Below are 19189 nucleotides of genomic sequence, written 5' to 3'. Positions count from 1 at the left end.
ATATAAGGCCTTTGTCCTATTTGAGTTATCAGACAACTATTACCTGGACTTGGCCTATTGGTCGACAGTCTGTGAACAAGACATTGGTGAGTTACCGGTGAGGGACTATGCCCTTCAATTAAACAAACGTATTTGCTCAGGGGTGATCGACCACAGTGGTTCAACCTGAGATGGTAATCAGTCGTTCGATCATAATCTCAAGGTCAGATCAGAGATAAGATACTGAATATGGCCTGCTCATGTGATGTGATGGGCAAAAATTAACTTTCCCTTTTTTTTTTTTAACAGAAAATATATAATTGTGCCATTGATCAACGCTTTGCAAAGGGCGCGTGTATCAGTGCTTGAGTTACTGTAATTAACCCCTTTCCCATTTGAGTCATGTATTATGACTTCCTTTTATGGGGCCTTCCTCTGGGCCATTACACTTTAACCCAGCGGCTGCGCCTCATGGAGGGGAAGGACCTGCGGCCATTCACCTTTGCTTTAAGCTTTAATAGGCAACAGTTTGAGATAGAGAGCAGAGGAAACTCCCAGTGCTGACTGAAACCTGAAACCATACCGTGATGAAATAATTGAAATATTACAATGAATTTCTGTATATTTGTATTATTTTCTTCACATTGCTTACTAAAACCATTGGGTGAAGGTGTTAAGTTATGTCAAAAGTAGGCTTATGCTTTTATAGAATGAAAATAAATGAGACATTTGATTGGGTATTTAAAACAAGACATTTTAATTCAGACTTTGAACCATGTACATAAATGTGCTACCATTGCGATTAACTATATACCTATAGTTGTCTTGATTTATACTGTGTCGGCTGTGATTGTGAAAAAGACCACAGCATATTTGAAAAATTACAGTTACTACAAGTAATAAGCGATATCCAATCTCACAGTGAAAAAAGTTATTTGAAAACATTTCTTATACACCAGAACAGAATGTATTGCAGAGGAAATCCAAAATGTTTTGTTATGGTTAATGGTGGAACACAATTTAGTTTTGTTGTTACACAAAGTTACTTTGGTTTTAAATGTTTTAGTATTTATAAGTTGCTAAACCCATGATCCAACGATCACCATGACAATCAACACCTGTGCCATTTCTCTGAATTAAATGCAACTGATAATCTGATAATCTGTTTGGAGTAGAAAAGTGTATAAATGTATACATTTCAGACCAAATGTCAACCAAAAATTGTAAGCAATAAACTTTGAGAAAAACAACCTTCATAGGAGGATTAGCTGAATGCCATGGCATCAGCTAATGGGGATCCTTAAAACAAATAAATAAACACATTTTACAAACTAAAGAAAATAATTGAAATAAATATTTCATCTTTTAGCTTTAAAGGCTTTGGATTACAGAGCCACTGTGTTTTGCAATTACAATTACAATACAAAAATTGTATGCAACCTATAAGGAAACATTTACTTTCATTTTGAAAAAAAGATTTCTAAAAGAATCATACGAATAGAATCAGATCCACGTATGATATTTGTTTTTTTTTATAAAAAGGACTTGATGTTTGTAAAGCTTTGGATAGTTATCTAGACTACGCACCTTTCCCTTTACAACCAAAGTCAACAACAAAGCAATGATGTAAAAAACACAAAACAGCAGCTTAACACTGAATGCTAAATAAATAATCGAATAAATAAAAATAACAAATATATGTAGTGCAATAAAGAATGGCATCTAACAACTTCAGCTGTTATAGCAGTGTATATCATCTCATCCATTATCCTAAAAGGCTGTGTGCTCATATCCTTTTTCCTAATTCCCATCCTAATATATCAAATATGGAATGTAGCGCAGAATAAAAACATTATTATTGTAAACAGCATGACTTAGGTGGACTTAGGTTTTAAATAGCAACAAATCAAATCTAACTTGATTTGACAACACAATTAGATAAACCACAGCGCCAATCCCTGAGGTAGGGTGGCGCGGTTTGAAGAAACAAACAAGTAGGTTAGTGAAATAAGTAGTTCTGTTATCTCTCTCATGCATGCTAATGCCTCTCTATCATCCCCAACACACACCATGCCTCGTGGGCCAAAGGGACCCATGTAAACCATCTTCTTTCTTTTTTTAAATACTGGATTTACTAATGGCACAGAATGCCAAATTTGAACAAATTGGTAATGTGAAAAAATTCGAATTGATAGCATAGAACCTAAAGAAGATATAAACAAACGACCCGGCCGAAGAACGATAAACAAGGGGTATTGAGACGTAACCTACAAGCTAAAAGCTGAATATTTGGCAGGTTACAGAGCCCGGCTGGGTTCATACGGTGGAACATCACCTCTCTGTAAATCTGTACCCTCCAACGTGAGGTTGGATTACTAAACCGTTCCCAGATTCCCCCACCCCCGTATGTACCGATTTTGCGATTTGGGCAAACTTGTTTCAACTCATTCCACTCCCAAATGTAATCCGTGTGTACGGTTTGGTTATATGTACGCCCGCGTCGGTAATCTGCGTGTACGGTTTAGTAATCTGTGGCTATGGTTTATCAACAGTGTGTACGGATGGCTCGATTGAGGCTACAGATTGACACGTATTTCCCAGCATGTTACCCTAGCAGGGCTCCGTAGTAAGCTGGGAGAACCAGTGGCGCCGTGCCCTGAAACTGAAGAAGATGAGAACGTAATCAGGCCTTTTACATTACACTTAAACCTGTCAATCTCAGAGGTAACTTTATAAAAACAACTCTATGAATATCTGACTCAAAACACAAGCACACGTACCTGTTATACACTCTCCATGGTAACGGAGACTGTTTGGTCTGCAGCTGGAAGGCACAACATTGACGGTTATAATAAAGACAGTTGTTTATTCATTTGTTGTTACAGAATGGTTTCGTTTACATTAACATTTAGGGGGTTTTGGCTATCGCTTTATCCAAAGCGACTTACAACCATTCATACACACATTCACACATCGACGGCGGAGACAACCACGCAGGGCAACAGCCAGCTCGTCAGCAGCAGTTAGGGTGAGGCGTCTGGCTCGAGTGCACCTCGACACTAGGAGGAGGAGCCGGGGATCGAACTAGAAACTTTCCGGTTACCAGTCAACCCTCTCTACCACCTACTCCCACCCCCCGCAACATGAAACTATGTCATCATGTTTCTTGATGACATAGAGCCATGTCACACTATTGCCCTGGCCACTGGGGGGATTACACACCAGATTTCTCGGAGATCACTGCCACCGTGTGCGCTACACCATTCTCAAGCAGGCTGGAATGGTTTTCTCCGTCCGCAGGACTGAAATAAGAAGAAAATAAGATAATAGCCAAATGTAGACAAATCAAATCACTTCACTTGTTTTTTATGATCATTTGAATATGACCATTTTGTTCCATTGAATGGAACAAAATACAAAGATATAATATGGAATGGATTTATATAAATTGGCAACATCACCTACATTTTTCCATTTTGTTGGAGGATTTGATTGGCTTGTTCAGGATCTATGTGGACCAATCGTGTGACAAAGGTTTGTCCATCCCCAAGACTGTTCACACACACACACACACACACACACACACACACACACACACACACACACACACACACACACACACACACACACACACACACACACACACACACACACACACACACACACACACACACACACACACACACACAAATGATTAAAGGAAACACACCACTTTAAAGCCAGGGTTGAAGAACTTTGTGAGTCAAGTCATCAGACATAAGTACCCTGATTATTACACTTTTCTGCAATTGTGACATGTTTTTTAAATAATTTTGTAAATCATGGTGCAAAGTGGCGTGCAGGATGAATTACCCTGAGAAGATAGGAAACAGCCAGAGTATCTTCCTGTCTCCAAACACCTCTGCGACGTTCCGGCTGAATCCTAGAGAAAAGCCTTTCTTATCCCGACCATTTCGAAAGATTGGCGACCGCATCGCCTCTGCAAAAAGGACCATTTAACATTAGAGTTAGGGTTAGGGTTAGTTACTAAGAACTAGTAACAGAAAGGTCAAATGTGTCATGTGGGCTGCTAAGGGTCTCGTGAGGTAACGTGGTCAAAACAATCTTAGATATTATTATTAATTAGAGTATTATCTTATTAAAAATAACTTGCTGAGTGTTAATGATGTTGGATGCGCTATCTTGGCGGCGGGCATAAGCCACTTATAATAGTAAACTGGATAACAGCTCCCCATGTGTCCCTGTAGGTCAGGGGGAACAGAGGATATGACGCCAATGAGAGGGGACTGAATGAAACGTACCGTAGAGTTTTCTGGGTTGGACAGTTGGTATAATGTACACAACTCAAGAAAATAGATACAATTGTTCTAATCGTTTTTAGATATTTTAAATGGGAGATGTTACATCATTAAACCTTTAAAACACATCAGTATGCTTATGGAGGCATCTCATTTACCAGGGATGTCTTCTGACCATGATACCTATCTGAAAGAACCCTGTTTTCAGTGTTGACAGTAAACAAGACATTTTTTTGCCATCATGTCTGTCCTAACTTACACAATAAATGATGAACAAATTCCAAGAATAACTGTAATGCGAAATTAACTGTCTATTAAATAATCGTATGGTACTGCGAGACACACAGCCTCTTGGGATATCCTACACAGACCAAGGAACCTGTCGATGGGTAATGTATGTCTTTGAAATAATAATGAAACAATAAAACTATTTCCTTATGAAACCTGGGGGGGGGGGGGGAGGGGGCAGTCCAACGCTGCCACATATTAAGGAATCATATTCCTAGCAGATGGCACCCTGCCAATAAGTGAATTGAAAGAATGGCAAGCATTGGCTCAGCGGTGATATTACTTAGTTGCTAGAGGCGTTGCTAGGTTACCGTTGGTGGTCCTGTTCTGGCCTATCAGCCATAGGTGGTAGCTGAAGAGACACAGGATGCTGAGGAAGAACATGGCCGCCACCAGGAACAGGAAGAGGATGTGGAACTTGGCGTGGGTGTCGGACAGTTGTTTCTGTAAAAAAGAAAGTGAGAATGTGTTAATAATTTATTCATTCAAAATGATTTACAAAAAAACATTTTCTGTCAGTGTTTTCAACCTGCGGTATGCGTATCACTGGTGGTACAGACCGGTACTGCATGTAGTATTCTTGATAGACCATATTACAATAATATAAATAGCTATAAAGAAAATTGAAATTATAAATATTGTAAAAAAAAACAACAACAGTAAATGTGGTATTATGGCTTGTTATTATTTCAAAAACTGTTATGCTTTGTACATTTCATGCAATTTCCATCAATGTTTTATGTTAATTTGTGTTTGCTTGATAAACCCACTCGGAGCATAAGCAGCATTGCTGACCTTTTCTCTCCACTGTTTCCCACTAGACATGGCCTTCTTGCAGTAACAGTTGTGTATAAAGGGGGGCGCTAGCACTCTTTGCTAAACCATTGCACGTGTATTCATATATTTTTATTACGATTTTCATTAGAGGTGATTCAAGAAAGGTCTAGATTACATTTTAGTGCTACACCTAAAGTCAAAGGTTGGCCAACGCAGACCCGAAGGACCTCATTGTAAATAGACGGATTGATTGACAAGGATGGCTCAAGATAAGTCCTGTCGGATTCACTGCATTCAAAAGAAGGAAAGGGTGTAAAGTTAGCTCTTCATGGGGACAATGGGAGCTCTCATCCTGTCCCCTGGCTGAGGAGCTGAATAACAGCTGCTATTGTGTACAGGGAGGCTAGGAGAGTAGAGCTGTGGTACTGAGAGCAGTACTTTGGTACTGAGAGGAGCATAATGGCACTGTTGGCCTGGAGAGACTTAGCTTTAACTCTCACACCAAGAATCAACCATGAGATGGAGCCCTCAAGCAGTAGCTCCATGAACACAGTCATTTGGTTCTCTCTTCTTTGCACTATTAACTCTTTAGTTATTTATAGGCTTTTATCGAAAGCAACTAACATTGAATTTGATTTTAAATACATGTCATTAAAGAGCAGGTAGGCTGCCGACATTGGGTTCACACCCAAAACCTTTCGGAGTGGACATCCCAACCTATAGACTACATGTCTCTGTAGCCTAAATTTGTGATGTCACAATTATATTTACTTCCTGTGGCAGCTGGGTTTAGTTTACTTTCTTTGGTGTGTTTCGCAAGGACATGGACAGAGTTTTAGGCAAAGTTTCACTTTAAAAAGTTGCCTGACGCATCATTGGAGAAACAAAAGTAATCTGCACACTTTTTAAGCTGATTGCATATAAGAAATATGCCTTTACAACAGAGGGTCAGAATCTGTAGTTCCAGGAGAAAATCTGTGTTTGAAGGTGAAAATATGCCATTAAACGACACATAAGCTTCAGAATAAAATAAAGCCATTTTTTTAATTTGTTTTATTTTTAACCTAGTTAAGATTTCATCACTTTTGTTATCGTATTATTTAAAACATAACACTGGAGAGGCTTGTGCCATATCACTAGTCTTGCAAATCAGTCTATATCTAACATTTAAGGTCTGACAGCAGACAGTGAAGGGGTTGTTTCATTTTCTTTTGCTCAAAATTTGACCACTTGTTCTGTTCTCCCACGAGACGTTCTAAAGAATGGTCCAACTTCTGAGGAGGCGTCATTGAATAAATAAAATAAAATGTATGCTTTCATGATCAGAAATAAGATATTGTCTTTACTCACGGTCCAGAACATGATGAAGTATCGGATGACGGTGGCCGAGATGACCAGACAGTAGACAAATCCGTAGCCAAGGAACAACACAAAGAACTTGTAGTTGGAGAAGCCCACGCAGTTATTCACCCTAAAGTAAAGAGCATGCTAAGTCATAATAATACAACAGAATAAACCATTCCATTAAGATAGTTAGTTAGTAGTCCCACAAATCAGACATTGTATTAACATCCAAAATTTGACAGCAGACAAGCGCAAATCAAGGGGAACTGGGAATGAGTCTCTACTGGAAACAATATGACTGGTGGAACCAGCACACACGTCACATGGCTGACCATTGATGTCGGATGAAGAAGAGGTCTGATAAGTAAAAGGTTTTCCCATGGTCGGTATCCCGTCTCGGCTAACATCTATCGCAACCTCGGCCGGCCCTGGTAAACTAAACCTTTCCTGTAGTTTTGCCTAAAACAATTGTTGAAATCGTCTTCTGAGACCTTCCCCTTGCACTCACAAAAAAATGCATCTTAAGAAGAACATATCAATTATAAAACCCGAAACACTGCATTAGTCCGCCCCTTGCACTCTCTGGTGTCCGACCTAGGCGCTGTGCAGTCTGCCCCCAGACATTCGGCTATAGCATTGTGGAATTTATGGATCTGAGATAAGTCAGTTAGTAACACGTCCTACCAGGGACAGTGATGGTCCATCTTCAGAACACACCTATAGGGAGACAGAGAACCAGAGCCTCAGAGTTAGGGGCTGGTGTATGATGTGGACCCGTGAAGCCCTTTGAGAACATGTCAATGTGATTAAGGCTGTAAGATTGAGTTGCTTGGAAAATGGTCCAGAAGGAGCAGAACCAGGAGGAGACATACTCACATCTCGCAGGTGGAGCAGTGATGACAGCGGTCGGGTTTTATCAACTGACAGGAGTCACAGTACCGCACAGCTGTAGGGAGCAAAGCATTAGATGTTATTATCACGGGCTAGTGTGGGGCAGCATGGCTACACACAGCTTTCTAGAAGGGAAAGGTGAGCTGTGATTTGTAAAAGTATGTTTACGCTCTGTAATCTCATAGGTTCATATTTTAACGTATAAAGTGTCAGTTTCGGCCACCCTAATCTCAATTTTATGTTCATCAATGAAAATTATGAACCAACTTCAGCCAGATATTACAACCCCTTGAAATAAGACTTATTATAAAAATAATAAAAATATTCAAAAATAATTATCCCCACAAATGTGATAAAACATGGAAAAAGCAGGCAATGGGGCAATTTCTGTTCCCATTAGTTCTTACTACTGGAGCGAGGACTTATTCAGGACTTTGGCTTTCAATGTGACAAAACAAAACAATGACAGATATCCCTTGATTGCGGCATTGTCTTCAGGGCTTATAGTTTAACTTGACTTTGTGAAAAGAAGTATGCACAGAGGTCATACTTCTTATTGAAGTAACTGAAGTTAGTATGCAAACTCCCTTACACATTGTGGTTAGCTTCACAATTGTGATATTCTTTAGCCAATTTCCATTAATTCAGGATAGCAGGGGTTAACTGGAATATTCAAATTTATTTTCAAAAATATGCCAATCCCCCTCCCCTCTCTCTAGCGCCCAAATAATAATGCATTTCTTTTGATCAAACTTAAATTGTGTTATTCTAAGTTTTATACGGACCACATCATATCCTGTTCAGAATAGACAACAATTATTAAGCAATGTCTGGATGTGGAGTGACCGCCAGACCTGATAGTTTACTCATTAGCAAACATATTGTTTGTAATTAGCATAAACGATGTTCATTGTGAACTATCTACAAAATAAAGATCACGATGAAGGCTTACGTACATGTGCTTAATGTAAAGTTGTATTTGTATATTCATCTAAAGTTGTATAAATCTGCTCAAAAAGCATTGCTGTCTAACTCATTACCTTGACAGACCACTGTGCAACATTGAGTTGGTGACATAGTCCACACAAACATAAAATATGTTTCATAGCGTCACATCCTAAGGTTTATGATATTATGTCCACTGGTAGGTCTTACCGCCCCCTGCTGTGCGAGTGTACACCGGCATCTCCAGAGCCACCTTCTTCAGGAGCTCCTGCTGAACCTCCGAACTCTGCTCCCTCTCATACTGCTCCTTCTCCGCCTTGGGAAGACCAAACTGGGACCACAGCAAACAGACCATTACCCACCACATCACAGGAGTGGAATGGAATGGAAAGACAAGATTTAGGGTTCTAATCTGAGGATAACAGTTCAATTCAGCCAATGTGTACATTCTTAATTAACTTGCATTGGAAACAGGCTATAAAACTAACTCCTATATCTATATGAAATGATGTAGATGGATTTTGGTGTGCACATGCGCGTGTGCACACACACACACACACACAAACGCGCGTGCGCGTGCACGTACAGCGTTGGAGGAGGGACAGGCCGGCGTGCTGAGGATGGTCTTCCAGTAAGACCAAATGAACAGGAAGAAGAAGAAGTGAAACACGACCAGGTAGCTGACTTCACAAAACAAAAAAACAAACAAACAAACATATTCAGTGGAACTGTATCAACGTCGCTGGAAACATTACCAGTGTGAAATAAAACACGAGTTACAATGTGCTTTGCATGAATATTACACGAGACAGAGGGCGTCAACATAGTAGCAGATGAAAACTATGAACTATTATATGATTACAGTCCATTTCCCAGCCCAGAGAAAAGACAAAATGCAATTATAATTAATCTAACAAGTATAAAGCCTTTCATAAATGAAGGCCTAATTTATGTGTGACTTACCTCGTTCTGCATCTCCGGGGATCGTATCTGTTTAAGAAAAAGCAAAAAAAAAAAAGAATGCACTTTGAGATGGGAAATAAAAAAATGCCTATACAATAAAGCGATAGAATAAAGGCCGAGCTATAGCATATCTTTGACCTGCCCCCCACATGCCCATCCATGTCCCCTTCAGCCGCCTGGCACGACCGGCTCGACCAACCAATCAGAGGACGCTTTGTTCGGTGCCCTGGTTCTACTGTCCCGGTCCCCTAGCAACACGCCGCTACCCGGGTTAACGCACACAGGAACTGGTGATACAAAAGTAGTGGTTACCCAGTACAGGCAGTAGTCCTACTTATCTACTTACAATAACGTTTAAAATGTATGTTTGTGATATTCAAACGTTTGTTTCCATATGTAGGCCTATTTCGGGTACACTTTATTATATCTATATATACCTATCAATTATACAATGCAGCATAGGCTATAACAAGGGAAATGCATTAGGTTACAGTGGTCTCTCATTCATTGAGCTAACGTTTACATAAATGCATGAGGACGTATTATTGGAATTGCATATCGACGTGCCCTACTTGCATATGAATTGGGTATTATATTAACGTTAGTGATATTAACATTGTGCAAAACACGTTCGATTTTCTACAAGACTTGATGATAGACATTTTATGTATGTATCTCTGCAACAATTTGAAGTTTGATTTAACATAAGCGGTTATTAATGGTTATAGAGTCAATTTGACACTGCAACTGGTTTAAATGACTCATACAATTGAATGGCCAAATTTAATTGTTTACATGCAGAACCTAAACATTTTCTAAAGTTAAATGGGTTTAAAGTAGCCTATGTGCATAATGAGCGGGGTAAAGGGAGCTGTTCAAAACATGCTGTTTTACATGACTGGTGATATCAAACAGACTTTAAACTGCACTTCACCATCCCTATGCATGACAAAGTGGCATGTGTATAACTGTGCACTCATGCACTTTAGGTTATGTTTAAGTTAATGGAATAAAAACTTGTTGTTCTACTAAACATTTTCCATTCAACTGACAGGAGTTGGCGACACTGGCCAACTATGAGTTACAAATGATTACTCAACATGAATATGAATACATGTACTTACACACACATAGCTCCACGACATATGCATAATAAGACCAGAAAACAACAAGATTTATAAAAACGACAGGTATCCAGTTGAGGAGCTTTTTGCAGGACTTCACCACATAAGAGGGAGCCATCTTTAATCCGCGTGTAGACAGGACATTTAGCGCTGACGTCACATATTTAAAGGGACGGCTCCAAGGTTGATGGAGAGGGCAGCTATGGGGGTCCGATCCCAGGACGGACTCTGTGTGGTCCGTCCTGGGATCGGACCAGTGTACAAAGTGTATGTTTATATTTAGTTGCAGCCCATTCACGAAGTGTTCACAAATACTGCACTGTACACAAACGCTGGTGGAAAATAGGTTTAACAGAGTACACTAATATTAGACCTATTTTTTTATTTGCTCTGGACGTTATTTTCGACTAGCATTAACGTTTTCAAGAAAAACAAAAAGCTGTATACAGTTGAGATACTTTTTTACTGTCATACTTTTCCATGGTCCTTTCTAATGTACGGTATACAATGCACATTCTTTTTTACTTTTCGACATTTAATATTTCAAGCAAGAAAGAAAAAAATATAATGTTATAAAATATAGAGTTTATTCCCATTATGCTAATTGTCAAAAGTATGCCATGCAAATTACCTTATTGCACATTCAGATACACATATCTTCCCCAGATTTTTACCTTACCAGACACATTTAGACTTTTGTGTTTTCTTAAATATGTCATAAATACGCCCACATGCTCTTCAGCAGATCACAGTCAGAAGTAGTTTTTAAAAGCAGAATTTTATCAAACCAGATCCATTCTCTTCTCTTCTATAGATTGTTAAAAAATTTGCTGGACACCTTAACGACAGCATCATTTAATTCATGAATACAATTTTCCTGATTGGCCGCCGTGTTGCCGGGTAGGTCTGAGGTCAGTGCCGGCTCCTGCTGCACGGGACGAGGCGCCCCCCTTCTTCTTCCGGCGTGAGGTGGGGGAGGAGGGGGTGGAGATGGAGGAGGGAGGGGGGGAGGAGGAGGTGGGAGATTGGGGGGAGAGGGAGCGTCTCCTGGTGGGACTGCTGCTGGGGGAGCCCCGGGGGGAGGAGTAAGGGGAGAGAGCCTGCAGCATCCGCCCACTACGTTCCTGGATGGCATTCTGGGGGAGAGAGGGGGGAGGGAGATAGGGGGGAGGGTGGGAGGGAGAGAGGCAGAGTAAAAGAGAGAGATACACATTTTTTTATTCTTGGTACCACACTCGGATTAGTTGTGAACAGGCTGTTAGAATGATGTGATAGAGTTATAACTTATCTTAGTATAGAACAATTTGGTTTTAATTATTTGGATTGAGGATCTGAAAAGCTCTAATACCTACATTATCAAATAAGTTAGGACCCACTCGGTTCATGAAGTGTATGTTATCTTTCATCCTTTTATTCTTAACCTATTGAGGATATGTGGGTGAACCTATTACAGGACAGTGAATCTCATGTGAGTGGGATTAGCCGTTACAAGCAGTTTTGAAAATGTGCAGCTTCTGACATCCCCGCTAATCACACATACACCTGGTATAATATGTCGGGTGGCAGATCAACCGTACCCAGGCTCCGTCTGGACCGAAGAGCTCCAGGAAGCTCCCGATGAACTCGCGGCTCTTCTCCTCCCACTTGTGGATCAGGTCCACGCTCTTCTCCTCCACACGGTACACCAGCTGCTTGGACCTCTCCTCCACCGTGCGCACCGTCTCCTTCATCTTGTCCACCTGGTTCTGCAGGCGGTACTTCTTGTCCTGCGCCGTGGGGACGTGGAGCGGGAGTTAGCGCGTGCTTCAGCATTAGAATCGGCTCTGGAGGGAAAATGTGCTTTAGGTATGGATGCACGCTGTGTACTCTGTCTGTAACGTACAGACATGGGACATGTGAAAATAAGTTATATATTAACTGTAGCACTGTGCAAACTAGTCAGGCAGTAAAATAATCGAATAATGTGGATGTAATAATCTAATAATGGATGTAAAGAAAATGGACATTTATAAAATGTTGATACGAATATGACAGATGTACAGCACAATGGATACATTAATAAATAAATGCATACATATGCTACATAGATTAACTTGGACTTGTCCTAAGAATATAATATATAGTAATTTATATTGTTTATATATTCTTATTCTTTATATATAAACAATATAGCTTATATGGATATATATATATTGATTATATTTGTTCTTAAATCTATTATATTGTTGATATATTTAATATTTTTTGTATAGACAGGGAATGTATGTAAGCAATATAGTATACTATATACTATAACACTTTGCCTGTGATGCAAGGAGAAGTCCAGTTCTGAAATCTCAGGAAGGGAATGGTTGAAGCGTGAGAAAGGGCTGGACCACAGAAGCAATAGCTTCGTGTTATCTTAGAGATTTGGGTGAAGGACTGTGGAGATTGTAATGTCAGTAGGGAAATGTCAATAGGGAAATGTTTTTTCCTGCAACTAGATACAATAACAAAAAGACCGTATCAAGAGAAAGGTTAAGAACAAAGTTGCATTCCTGTGAAGGGGATCCTTTTCATCATGTTGTCAGACACTTATAGAAACAATCTGTGTCTGTCAGTGGTCTGTGTTGCCCCGTAGTGTTACAATGCAGCCCGTTTGGCGGCTGCAACAGCTGATGTGCTGCACTCGATACTTCCGCATTAGTCACTAAAAATTATATTTAAAGGTTAACCTTTCCTCTCTGTCTCCCAGGCTATGAACCCTCTGACTCACGTTGATGAAGCCTACGTTGAGCTCCCGGGCGGTGTACCCTCTCTGCAGGTTACGCCGGGCGTAGACATCGTAGTCCCGGACGATACGAGTGATCAGGTCCGAGGTGGAGATTCCCTCCGTCCGCTGTGTGGCCACGAACATCCCTGAGATACACACACACACACACACACACACACACACACACACACACACACACACACACACACACACACACACACACACACACACACACACACACACACACACACACACACACACACACAGGACACGTGTTAATACATATACACACACATACAAAAGACATGCGTTAATGCATACACACGTTAATACATACACACACACACACACACACACAAGACACGCATTAATACATACACACACAGACACACACAAGACACGCATTAATACATACACACACAGACACACACAAGACACGCATTAATACATACACACACACACACACACACACACACACACACACACACACACACACACACACACACAGGACACATGGTAATACATACACACACATACAAAAGACATGCGTTAATACATACACACGTTAATACATACACACACACACACAAGACACGCATTAATACATACACACACACACACACACACACACACACAAGACACGCATTAATACATGTATTAATGCGTGTCTTTTGTGTGTGTGTGTATGTGTACACACACACACACAAGACACGCATTAATACATAGACAGTGACACACACATACATGCACATATACACAAAATGCATTATTACATGTACTCACATACACGCATACACAAGACACGCATTAATACAGAGACACACACATACATACACGCATACAGAAGACACGCATTAATACATACACACAAACCTAAATAAACATACACAAGACAAGTATCAAGACACGCAGCTGCTGAGGTCCTGGAAGTTCATCGTTGAATGCCCTTATTGTAAGTCGCTTTGGACAAAAGGGAAAAAAAGAATGTAATGTAAATACATACATACACACAGAGACGCATGCTTTAACAAACACACCCTTTCACACACACACACACACACTCACACACACACACAAACACATACACACACGCACGCACGCATGCATGAACACACACGCGCACACGCACACGCACACACACCCGCACACACACACACACACACACACACACACACACACACACACACACACACACACACACACACACACACATTCACATATATAGACACATTCCCGAAGAAACGTGTAGACACAGTCATGGCAAAGTCCAGTCCCCACACACCGTGGCTCTGTGTGGGTGTGTGTGTGTTCACCTGCTTCCTTGATGTGTTTGTAGACGTCCTCCGATCCTGCCGAGGTGTACGGGATATCATCATGAGCCACAAAGTCAATCTGGAACCACAAGCACACACCACATCACCACCTAAACCACCTCCATTACCTCCTTCTCTTGATCATCCCCACAAAGTCCATCTGGAACCACCACCATCCATCACACTACAGCCGCACCACCAACACCTAGGCTGCTCGAAAAATCCTAGTCACGATTATTTTGGTCAATATTGAAATCAGGATCATTCAAACGATTATTTTTGAGGTTTGAAAACATGTTGCATTTATTCAGCATGTCTCTCCGATTTCTTTTTGTAACTGAGAACTTTGAAATTTCGCTTTAAAAAATACACAAAATGGTAATAAAGAAAAATGTTCCAATTTAAAATGATATACAGATATGTATCCAGCTTTTCTGCCCTTTCTATAAAACATTAAAAAAAAAAAAAACATATAGAAGAACTCGATTATGTTAATTTTTTGATAGTTTGAGGCTAAAATCACGAAATCGTGATCAAATTCGATTAATCGCCAAGCCCCTCCACCACCACCACCACCCCACTCCCTCCTCTCCAGAGACACGCTGACCTTATGGTCCCTGAGGAACTCTGGGCTGAGGGTCCAGGGGGCGTCCCGCACCACCTCGTCCACGTAGCGGCAGTGACGTAGCGCGTCGTAGCGCTCGTCCTCCGTCATCACCGTGTAGCCCTTGTACTTGTGGGTGAGCTCATCGCTGCAGACTGCACGGAAATAATAAAGTTTACAAAGTGGATAAGAACAGAATACAGAAAACCTAACAATTAAAACAGAACATAGTAAGAGCAAACCTCAGATTCAACAAGCAGATAGGGCGCCATCAAGCAGATAGGGCCATGTCAAATTGTAGATTTGTCATAGAGTTCACAGAGGGCTTTATACCTTACCTCCCACTATCAAGTGTGTGTTTGGGAACAGGTTCTTGGCTTGCATAAGAGCGCGTGCGTGGCCCGAATGAAACAGGTCGAAGATGCCATCGGCATAAACTCTAACTGGACGGTTTGCTGAAAAACAAAAGTTTGACAGAGAATTTCGGTTTTATTTCTGCTGTTACTGTTTTCTGTTAAAGGGCAATCTCGAAGCACTCCGATTAGTTTTCTTTGGTGGCACCTATGGGCGATCATAAACAAGTGCTTTCAAGAGTCCAGTGTGATGGCTCAGTCCACACACACCCTCCGTGGTGGAACAACAGCTGCTGGGTGATGATAATGCGTCACTAACTGCACATCTTTTGATTCAAATGCATTGGGCATTCCAATCGCCACGGACACTCAGCACGTTACTTTCATAATACTGCAAATGCAAGGGCTTTCATCAGTGGGCCATGGGCTAAATGACCATTAGCTTACCTCATTGGGCCAATGATATGGATTTAACTGACTTTTATTTAAACAAAATCTTTGCAGATCTTCGACATTGTACATTTAATGGACATTGTGTGACTACTTTGTATGAATAAATAATTAAGAAATGTATTATTGCCAATTGCATGTATCTAATGTTTTATAAGAATGTACAAAGCATAAAAAACTGATATAAATCTGATCTACCCGTCAAAGATCATATCACTCTGCATTATCGCTGGGTAACTATGGTTACCCATAAGCCTTGTCGGTTAACAGTTACTATATAGTCTGTTTATCAGTTCCCTTTTACCCGATCAAACCCAGTATCTTTGGGTTGGAAGTTGAACCCCTTACTAGCCACTACCCTACCCTGCCCCCTCTGTCAGCAGGGAGCCGGTGGACATGAGTACCTGGGGTCCCTCTCCGGGCCTGGGCCAGTGTTAGCTTCTCAGGAGGGGGCTCGGAGGTACTGCCGTTAGCCTTAGCAAAGATGGCCGGCTCCCTCAGAGCCTGCATGAAGACAGAATGAAGAGAGAATGAAGACAGTTCTCAAATACCATACATTAATCAAAACTTTCTGCCATCTTTTACAAATTACCAGAGGAACTGAATGCATGTTGACAGTAATGTAGTTAATGAAGGATTGACCAACGGATGGGTGGACTAATGTATTGAGCCATACTGTATCTTAAAAACCATCAAATAGACATTATATAATCCCAGGGCAGAATCATGTAACTAGGCTTGAAGTAATTTTGTATTGTAGGTCGTAATACGTATAGTTATAGTAATAAATATAGTTATAGGTTGAGTATAACAGTGGGACAAAGACTTCTATAGAAGGATAGGATTTAAATATACATCATAAAAGTAACTTAAATGCTGCAAATGAGCAAAATAACAGCGCCTAAAAAATAAATGGGCAATGGCCTAAAACACACACTAAAGTAGGCTAATCTATTAGCAGAGATAATGACTGGCAATGGTGCCTGTTATTGAGTATAGTCCTACCCAATGGTATTTTAGCGGAAGGGATAAATGTAGTTTATCATCATGATGACATTTTCTTTACATTTGGTAGCCTAATCAGCCTATTAACCTAATCAGGCACTGCGGAATGCCTGATATAAATATATATTTAAACCATCACACCACCTTGGTAAATTGATCTCTTGCTCCTGAATACAAATCCACACAACACCAACATACTCACACCACACACACACACGCACACGCACACGCACACGCACACGCACACGCACACGCACACGCACACGCACACACACACACACACACACATTGAGCAGTTAAATTACTAGTACATGTGATCTCTCAATAGTGAATTGTGTCTTGAAAGTTGACTGATTGACAGAATCATTTCACTTTCCAAAATGTGAGACTTTATTGCACCAGAAAACGGCAGCCTCACCCTTCCGTTGGCTCCCCGGGGCTTCTGTGGTCCCTGCTGGGGGGCGACGGTACCATTTCCACCACGTCCTCGTTTCCTTCCCCCCATCTTTAGCCGTTCGTCTTCCTGATTTAGTCGAAGAGGCCCGGAGTCCACCTGTCAGTAGTTCAACACCGATTGAAGGCTGCCCGGCTGAACCAGCGATCTACACGTTTCTGCGAGTTTAGCTCTACATTCCGTGACCCGGTGACGAGAAACCGTGGAGACCAAAGTTCAGGCCAGCAGGGAGTTCAGATCGCACTTATCGATACGATCCAGCACATCAGGCCCGGGCAGGGCAGTAAGCGGAATTAAAAACTACGTCATTGCATATATTTGTGTATAGATGTATATTTTTTGTTTTGCATGTATTGAAATGTTGTCTGATAACTGTTTTTTCTATTATGATTGGGGCGATATGTCGCTGCTTCTTTAATAGGCCTACGCCAACTGAATTTAAAACCGTGTGCCGCGGTTAACCTGACGGTCAGTCTTTGGACTCCGAGAAACACGATGTCCTACCACAAATCTGGCCGCTGGGACTGTCTTTATTTGCCTCATGTTATGCATTTTTTCTGTAGTGAAAACTTTCTAAGCAACTTGTGTTAAAAATGTTACTATCGAGGGTTTGTCGCCACCAAGTGGTAAATTATCCCCTAATAACCTTTTCATGGTAAACATACATGATAGCGTAGGCCTGCTTGTAAGAGAAGGACTCATGGCTAGTGGACGTAACGTTAATCAGCCCAGGCAGAGGGTCGTGTCTGAAAAGTTTAGTCGTTAAATTGAATCAAACTTGGATTTCATGAATTGAAGATTAGATCAACACAGATTAACCAATGTTTCATTGTATCAATCAAATAGCATAATAACTAAACAATGCTAAATAATGTAGATTCATTAGAATAGCTTGCATAAATAAACTATGGGCTCAATAATTGTGATATCTCATTTATTAAGCAAAACATATAACAGATAGCAGCAAGTCTGACCTATAACTTAGAGGGAACAAACATGTGAGCTGGTGTTACGTACAACTTCAAGTTGTTCTTATTGATATCAAATGGAGAATAACCGAGAACCTTAGCTAATATTCTTATTGCAATGGTGAAAAAGCTGTGAATGAATCGTGACGCCCTCGGACAGGACTGGGTGAGCAGTCTTGTCTAATAATGTCTGGCTGAATGGGTTTGTTTGAGAATGTGCAGTAGTTGTGGAAATGATTTACATTGTGCAAGCAACATAATACTGTGTGTGTGCGTGCGTGCGTGCGTGCGTGCGTGCGTGCGTGCGTGCGTGCGTGCGTGCGTGCGTGCGTGCGTGCGTGCGTGCGTGCGTGCGTGCGTGGGTGGGTGGGTGTCAGGGAGGGGGCAGGACAGTAAAGGAGGGGGAGGGAGAAGCCGGGAGAGTCAGAGGGGAGAGAGAAAGGTGAGCGCGTAGAGAGTAAGGCGTGGGAAAAAAGAGAGTGACAAATATACAAGGGATTTCAGAGAGAGATTGAGAGAGAGAGAGAGAGAGAGAGAGAGAGAGAGAGAGAAAGTCAGAGTTACAGGAAAAATGGAGTGTGTGTGTGTGTGTGTGTGTGTGTGTGTGTGTGTGTGTGTGTGTGTGTGTGTGTGTGTGTGTGTGTGTGTGTGTGTGAGTGTGTGTGTGTGTGTGTATGTGTG

General features: G+C 41.1%; 2 protein-coding genes across 3 annotated transcripts; both read right to left on the bottom strand.

Annotated features, from left to right (window-relative positions):
* Positions 1 to 673: 673 nt before the first annotated feature.
* On the bottom strand, positions 674 to 10823 carry LOC130385925 (palmitoyltransferase ZDHHC20-A-like). 2 transcript variants are annotated; one of them, XM_056594708.1, is made up of 13 exons: positions 10610 to 10823; positions 9486 to 9512; positions 9109 to 9206; positions 8733 to 8853; positions 7563 to 7632; positions 7371 to 7403; positions 6693 to 6813; positions 4877 to 5009; positions 3832 to 3958; positions 3445 to 3531; positions 3202 to 3281; positions 2760 to 2803; positions 674 to 2641 (listed from the first exon to the last, which is right to left on the bottom strand). In XM_056594708.1, exons 1-12 carry the CDS (start codon positions 10725 to 10727, stop codon positions 2763 to 2765), a joined length of 1056 nt encoding a protein of 351 aa, XP_056450683.1. In that variant the 5' UTR covers positions 10728 to 10823; the 3' UTR covers positions 674 to 2641; positions 2760 to 2762. The 2 variants fall into 2 exon arrangements, with proteins under 2 accessions (XP_056450683.1, XP_056450684.1); XM_056594709.1 differs by having other exon boundaries at positions 2760 to 2797.
* A 236-nt stretch (positions 10824 to 11059) lies between these two features.
* Positions 11060 to 17774, bottom strand: LOC130385924 (choline-phosphate cytidylyltransferase B-like). The gene is made up of 8 exons (XM_056594707.1): positions 17505 to 17774; positions 16486 to 16585; positions 15617 to 15733; positions 15282 to 15433; positions 14675 to 14753; positions 13365 to 13507; positions 12187 to 12375; positions 11060 to 11745 (listed from the first exon to the last, which is right to left on the bottom strand). Exons 1-8 carry the CDS (start codon positions 17589 to 17591, stop codon positions 11470 to 11472), a joined length of 1143 nt encoding a protein of 380 aa, XP_056450682.1. The 5' UTR covers positions 17592 to 17774; the 3' UTR covers positions 11060 to 11469.
* Positions 17775 to 19189: the final 1415 nt, after the last annotated feature.

Source organism: Gadus chalcogrammus, chromosome 7, assembly GCF_026213295.1.
Source record: "Gadus chalcogrammus isolate NIFS_2021 chromosome 7, NIFS_Gcha_1.0, whole genome shotgun sequence".
Taxonomy (NCBI): Eukaryota; Metazoa; Chordata; class Actinopteri; order Gadiformes; family Gadidae; genus Gadus; species Gadus chalcogrammus.
This window is presented reverse-complemented; position numbering and strand designations above follow the sequence as displayed.